General features: G+C 44.3%; 1 protein-coding gene across 1 annotated transcript; it reads left to right on the forward strand.

Moving 5' to 3' along the window:
• The first annotated feature begins 2304 nt into the window (after positions 1–2304).
• Positions 2305–5549, forward strand: LOC6620776. Its single transcript, XM_002044940.2, has one exon. It carries the CDS (start codon positions 2337–2339, stop codon positions 5088–5090), a length of 2754 nt encoding a protein of 917 aa, XP_002044976.2. The 5' UTR covers positions 2305–2336; the 3' UTR covers positions 5091–5549.
• Positions 5550–7750: the final 2201 nt, after the last annotated feature.

Here is a 7750-nt window from a genome sequence, read left to right on the forward strand (position 1 = left end):
GTGAGGACTCCAGGCTCCTTCGCAGTCCGGGGGGCAGGTTTTTTTTTTTGGCTTCGTTAGTGCAGGTGCTGGTGCTGGACATGCCTTTGGTTTTGGAACTTCATTAATTATTGTTATATTTTTAGTATTTTCTGAGTGAGTTTTCTCGAGTTTTTGGGTCTTTAATTCTGATAATTGCTGATATTGCAGTTAGTGGTCTAGCTCTGCATGTAGCCTTAGAGCTTTCGACCAAACCGGTGGCCTTTCCTGACCGTATATTAGCCACGGTGTTTTCCCATAACTCAATACAACTCTACTCACTCAGATTTTTCCTCACTTTTGGCAATTGTAAGTTCCATGTAATCATTCCTCGGTCTTCTTCCTCAGCCTTCCAGTCCAGTTTTCCTCCAATATGTGTTTATTATTTCGTAAATTTGTCCATCGTTGGACGACTGTCACGGTCGCCATGTAATGGGTCGTTCATTGATAACTCAAGTCTTTTGGTTTTGATTGCAGCCGTCAGGCTGACTTAGGTTTTTATTTGATTTTTATTTAATTTTTGTTTGGCAGAAATGGTTCTGCCAGTTCAACGTCTTTACAGTGTCTGCGTTGTGAGTTTTGAATATATTTCGTCTTAGGCTAAGCCGCGTAGCTGCGCTGCCGGATACGCCAGCGGCGGAGCGGCTTTCTTATGTATATCTTATATATCTAGGCTTATCGAGAGAGCGAGCTATGTACGTACTTATGTATTATGTATTATGGGAATGCTGACCATGCACTTATACTTTGTAGCCTTCAAGTGTACGATCATGTTAGATCCGCCTTGGGCCTTATTGGTTGCATAAACATAAACATAGAAACAAAGTGCTGCTATATGTTAGTATGCTATTATACTTAAATGTTCTTAATATTACATAGGCGCATACTACACCAATGGAGACGTGACCGGCTGATTACGGCTTTCGTTTTCGGATTCTAGCGTACTAAGCCTACTATTCATCTTTTTCATATCATCCTTCAAGGGATTCTTTCATTTCCTCGGAAGCAGACTGAATCGGACAGGCAGACGGTTAACCAAGAGTTTGTTCACTTAATACTTGAAACGTATCAGCGGAATTTAATTTTTTTATGAAAGCGCAAACTAATTATAAGGTATTTGCGGTATTTATTTTTAATTTTCAAGGAGCGTAAACTGGATGTAAATGTGGTTTCACTCAACCTTGACCATTGATGTATGCGTGTTGAGGTGTGTACTCATCTTAAAATCTGAGAAAAGATAATAATTTTTTAGAAAATTCGAATAATAATTGTGGACAATATTTTTTTTATATTAGTTTATGTTTAATGCTCGTTTATGTTTCATTTGTGACGAGTGAATTTAGTGAACAGTTGAACTGGGCGCGGTGGTCCGTATTCTTCCTTTTTGGCCTTGGCCTACTAATGGTACGGTTGCCACACAATCCTGTGGGCTGCTTTCTCGGGTGCCTCTACACCACTCAGCCTATCCAGCAGATTACCACACACTTTAATCAAAGGTTACTTGGTTAATATTTCATTTATTCATTATTTTATTTCTTCTTTTCCTTTTACTTCGGCGCTATGCACATTGCACTCGCGATTAGGCTACAGCGAGTGTAGGCAAATCGCCGCAGTGGGTCCTACCACAGGCCTTTATTATTATTTTTTTATGAAGACGCTTAACCGAGAATTGTCGCAATCACATCCTGTCAAAGTGCTGTGTCTGCATTTGCAACATAGTAGCAGTTTCGAATCAGCTCATAAGGGCAATGACTGTTTTGGCGGCTTGGCGGGTGGTACCGAATCGTGTATACTCTGTACTGCGATATCGGTAACTCCTCCCCCCCTGGAATGAAGTGACGGCCACATCGAAGGAATGGCCGAAACGTAATTTAACGGAATTTCCACAGGGGTGATAATGGTGCTTCTTCTTTCAACATCAGGGTCAATATTGTGCATATGGTCTTCTCGTTTGACCGCGCGTTCACACTTCCGAGATCCTTCTGTTAACACTCCGACACTCGGCCTCCTTCCACACGCGATCTCTCAGATGATTTTTGGATACAGCACTTGGTACGCCGTTTAAACAAACCATAAAATCGGGAGAAACCAAATTTTTATGGTATCAAATATCGCATAAATCACACTGGTTGCAAAATGAAAGGAATATAGTGATTGAAGTCACCGTGTAAGGTGACTTCACCCATCCAGTGAACTTGCACATCAAGCAGCCCGAGACTTTGCAATCGTATTCCGAAACTTCAGTTTCAGATGAGCCCATAACGTTCATAACATTCATAACGTCAGCGTACATATGTTGTGTTGAATAGGCTCCGAAAATGGTAAGTCGAATCGCCCATAACGACTTCATTATAGTCTCCCGTCAATTGCTGATCAATCGAGCCGACACGGATAAGGACAAACGGAGTGCCAAGATGCTCATTATCTACAGCACTGGAAAGCAGCACATCGTCACCTTCAAGCTGCCCATCTATGCGTTTACAGTGCAAAAGCTGTTTCTCAAGATGAACCTTCATATGGAGGATAACATCACGATTGATTGCATGGAGAATGCCGGTGGTATTATCCATTTGGTGGTCTCTGTGGGACTCGCCATCGGTGATACCATTGCCGATACGATTGCCAAGGCGGAGGAGTTCTACAAGAAGGTGCATCAGTCCAGGTCGTCCGCTGATGCCGCTCCTCGCAACGCGGTGCCCGTTGAAGAGCCACCATCTCTTCCGGTTGTCAAGCCATCGGTGGTCCCTGTGGGCTTCGCCATCGGTGATACCGTTGCCGATACGATTGCCCATGCGGAGGAGTTCAACAAGAAGGTGCATCAGTCAAAGGCGTCCGCTGGTGCCGCTCTTCCCAACGCGATGGCCGTTGAAGTGCCACCATCTCGTGCGGTTGTCAAGCCATCGGAGACTTCGGTGGCCAACAATGGTTGCCAGCCAGCTGCAACTAAAGGCAAGAAGCACAAGAAAAGACATTGCGCTCCGGGAGACACCAATGCTGACAAAGCGATATCGTCGGTGAATCAAGACGTCAATACTTCCAAGACCAAGAAACATAAGAAGGGCCATTCTACAAAGGACAGGAATGGTTATCAACTTGCTGGTGCTCAAGACAACCCAGGTTCATCTGGCAATAAACAGGGAAATCAAACCCCTACGGGTAACACCTCAAATTCTCCAAAGAAGAGTAGTACTGCCCAAGTGATATCGTCGGTGGATCAAGACGACAATACTCCCAAGACCAAGAAACAGAAGAAGTGTCATTCTGCAGAGGACAGCAATGGTTATCAAGTTGCTGGTGCTCAAGACAACCCAGGTTCATCTGGCAATAAACAGGGAAATCAAACCCCTACGGGTAACACCTCAAATTCTCCAAAGAAGAGTAGTACTGCCCAAGTGATATCGTCGGTGGATCAAGACGACAATACTCCCAAGACCAAGAAACAGAAGAAGTGTCATTCTGCAGAGGACAGCAATGGTTATCAAGTTGCTGGTGCTCAAGATAACCCAGGTTCATCTGGCAATAAACAGGGAAATCAAACCCCTACGGGTAACACCTCAAATTCTCCAAAGAAGAGTAGTACTGCCCAAGTGATATCGTCGGTGGATCAAGACGACAATACTCCCAAGACCAAGAAACAGAAGAAGTGTCATTCTGCAGAGGACAGCAATGGTTATCAAGTTGCTGGTGCTCAAGACAACCCAGGTTCATCTGGCAATAAACAGGGAAATCAAACCCCTACGGGTAACACCTCAAATTCTCCAAAGAAGAGCAATGGTCTCCAGGGCGTGCAACCAGCTGGAGATGCTCTCGCAAGCTCCCAGTCAATCCAGTCGAAGGACCAAGTCGCACATGCCACTGTTAGCAAGAAATCGGAAGAGACAGCTGGAGGATCTCAATCGCGGGTGCAACCGAATGTTGCATCCATACCGGCACCAGCCGAGAAAGCAACTAGGGACACTATACCCACACCTGCAGAACGCGCAGAGAAGAGTCGCCTGCGCCGGAACAGCAACTGGATAATAAGCAGGGACTTTGACGATGAAGTCATTGTGCTGTTGAGCAGCGAGGATGAGGAGACCACCGCCGCCGACAATGGCCAAACAGAGGGAAGACTCTCCGTCGACGAGAATCCAACGCTTTTCACATATCCGCCCACCGGAACCGGTGGCCTGAGCATCACCATTAAGGACTATATGCGTCTCAAGGAAGGCTCATTTCTGAACGACATAATCATTGATTTTTATCTGCGCTGGCTAAAGAATAACATCATACCAGAGGGTCAGCGCGATAGGACGCACATCTTTAGCACATTTTTCCACATGAGATTGACCACAGAGACGAGTCCCAACAACACGAAGGAGCCGGTGGCCAAGAGGCGTCACGAAAGGGTAAAGAAGTGGACACGAACCGTGAATATATTCGAGAAGGATTTCATCATAATACCATTCAACGAGAACTCCCATTGGATACTGGCCATCATATGTTTTCCAAACCTGAAGACCTCCGTGGTTAACCATGATGTACAGACACCCGGCGAAGACATTCCAATCAAACAGCCATTGATTCTCATCTTCGATTCGTTGGAGAGCAACTCACGCTATCGACATATTGCCATATTGCATGATTACCTCAACTTCGAGTACAAGGCAAAGTATCCGAAAGAGCGGGCGCGCATCTTCAACTGGGATAATATGCCCGGTCTCATTGTGGAGGTGCCGCAACAGGAGAATCTCACCGATTGCGGCCTCTATCTGCTGCAGTATGCAGAGCAATTCTTCACAAAACCCATCGTTAACTATAAGCTGCCCATTAGGGAGCTGATCGATTGGTTTGACCTGCTCACAGTAACCAAGAAGCGCGAGGATATCGCCAATCTCATCCAGAAGCTGATGAATGAAGGCAATCAGCAGGGCATAACTTTGCCCGTCATAAAGTTTCCCACACTGAATGGCATAATGGTGATGGATGTGGATGTTGAAAAGGAATGTGACACGGAGGAAGAGAGTCAAACTATAAACCAATATAGTTTTGAAACCAGAACACCGCCGAAAAGAAGGCATACACTCAAGTAAACCACTTGTGAAGTGGCTGCTTCGGAAAATTATATTTTCACACAGAAGAACTGAAGACGGCGACAACGCAATGCACACACGTTTGGAATACTAGGAGGAGCAAGTGACACGGAGGTGGGTTCACCAGAATTATACGTTTTTTCCCGAAAATCAAGAAAACTTTCATACACACACACGTCACCAAAAAGAGCAGTGCGGCCAACAAGACGATAAAGACGCTACCTACCAGAGAGAGAGAAAGAGAGACACAGATCAGGATCACAGGATGAGCAGGATAAGCAGCATGAGCAGGATAAGCAGCATGAGCAGGATAAGCAGCATGAGCATGATAAGCAGGAGCTGGATGCCAGGAGGTGAAGAATGGCCAAACATCAAGAAAAATTCTAAATTTATAGTCACCAAATTAATAGAAAATATTTTTTTTTGTAAATAGCAAAATAAACGGTCCATAGCACCAATAAAAATAGGTCACGCAATAAGCAAAGCTTTATAGATTACCAAAAATGAATTCCACTATACTATATGGTACTTAAGCGCGGTTATCAGCTATTTGGAAAACTGTAGGGTATTACCAAATCAGCATTATACTCGACTCTAAGCCCACACACGTACACAGACACACGCACACACATGGATCTCTTTGCATTGGTGTTGGGGTTCGGCGATAAGAAAATCGAGCCATTAAGTCGCGCCGGCGATTCTATAGACGCTCAGTTGCTTTGGAGCGATTCTTTGATGCAGACGAACGCCGGAGTTTGCGGATTGTAATAAAAGAGCAAGCACAGAGAGAGAGAGAGAGACAGTTAATGAGACAGAGAGATCGCGTGTGGAAGGAGGCCGAGCGTAGGAGTGTTAACAGAAGGATCTCGGAATTGTGAACGCGCGGTCAAACGAGAAGAAAAGGAGCAGTGCAAGTATCGGGTGGCAAGAAGCCCGAAGGACTCAGAAGGACGAATCACCACAAGCAAGATCCTGGGAGTGGAGGAGAAGGATCTGACGTGTCGTAAGGATCATTGGAGTCAGTGGCCAGCAAAGGTGGTCCCAGGACGAGCGTTGCCTCGCCCCAGGACGATACACCCTACCCCATAACATCCTAAACCCAGACCGACCGGCGGGTGGTCTTCCAGAGGAGACGACTGCGATGTAGCGGGTTGCAGAAGGACAGTGGAGTCAGTGGTCGGTACAGGTGGTCCCAGGACGAGCGCTGCCTCGCCCCAGGACGATAAACCGTGCCACATAATATCCTAGTCCCGGCCGGGCCGACTCGTCGTCCACGTCAAGGAGCCAGCAGTACCACGGAGGCAAGGCGTTGCAAGAGAAGCGCCGAAGAAGATCTCCGAAAAAAGTCAATCTCAGTTTTTGGCGTCCAGAATGGAACTGATTGCGCTTTTACTTTCCAGACTTAAGCTAAGCTAAATGTTTATAAAAGAATTCTAGTGTTCGTTGACAACATGTTTATATCGAAGTGCTGGTGCGGCGGTTCTTGTTTCTTAACCGAGAATTGTCGCAATCACATCCTGTCAAAGTGCAGCTCATAAGGCGGCTTGGCGGGTGGTACCGAATCGTGTATACTCTGTACTGCGATATCGGTAACTCCTCCCCCCTGGAATGAAGTGACGGCCACATCGAAGGAATGGCCGAAACATAATTTAACGGAATTTCCACAGGGGTGATAATGGTGCTTCTTCTTTTCAACATTAGGCTCAATATTGTACATATGGTCAGGAATACGAATAATACATAAATTGTGAAGAGGTGACTTGTAGCCGATGTCTTCATGGTGATGATGTCATCTTGGCTTGATAAGGCTTGTAGATGGAGTTTGTGCAGGTTTATGTCTTCGAAAGTGTTTTTTATATTCATCTGCTCGAATGATTTTACGGAGATTTTTGTTTCTTGGTCGAATTCCATCACTGTATCGTCATATGTTAAACCGTTAACCTTGACCGTGCAATTGTTGAATGTTAGTATTGCTGATCCATTGATTGTAAAGGGTTCCTGGCATGAGGACGTGATATTGGTGTTAATTGTGTAGAAAATGAAGATGTGACGTTGTTCAATTTCCTTGATCATCTCTTGCTGACCAACGTCCTTCGCATGTTGCTGTTTGGTTTCGGAGTATGCCATCGAGGCAGTGTATGTTAATTAGCTTGGTCTGTGTCCGCGCACCTTCGCATATATATGTTCAATGAATTTTAGGGCATTTGTCCTCTACATACAAAATTGACTTATCCTTATCATGTAATATATAGTTGGGTACAATTGGAAATTTAGTTTTGTTTAAAGGTAAAGGGACAATGTGTGTTAGTGTATACATTTGTGTCTTAAATATGGGTATTTTAACATGAAATATTATGTATGAATCGTTAATATATATATATATTGCCAACAATCTGTATAAGTGTTCATCGGATTCTATTTTGACATTTTGTTTTATTATGAATTCGTTGATTCGTTGATCTCGTTTTCTGACAATATAAATTTGGGTATAAGATTTAACTTAGTTAATAAGATGCTTTCGGCTATGTTACTTATGTGGTTGTTTAAGACATCTATATTGAAATTAATTCTAGTGATATATTGGAGTAGGTGTATTTCTTTATGCTCATCATTCAGAGTCTTGTAAATGTTGTTATTGTAATTCTTAATAAAATTGTTAA

The sequence above is a fragment of the Drosophila sechellia genome, chromosome X (genome assembly GCF_004382195.2).
Source record: "Drosophila sechellia strain sech25 chromosome X, ASM438219v1, whole genome shotgun sequence".
In the NCBI taxonomy this organism is placed as follows: domain Eukaryota; kingdom Metazoa; phylum Arthropoda; class Insecta; order Diptera; family Drosophilidae; genus Drosophila; species Drosophila sechellia.

Excerpts from the sequence above, each read along its gene's own strand:
- LOC6620776 (XM_002044940.2), top strand. The coding sequence starts at position 2,337 with ATGGTAAGTCGAATCGCCCATAACGACTTCATTATAGTCTCCCGTCAA.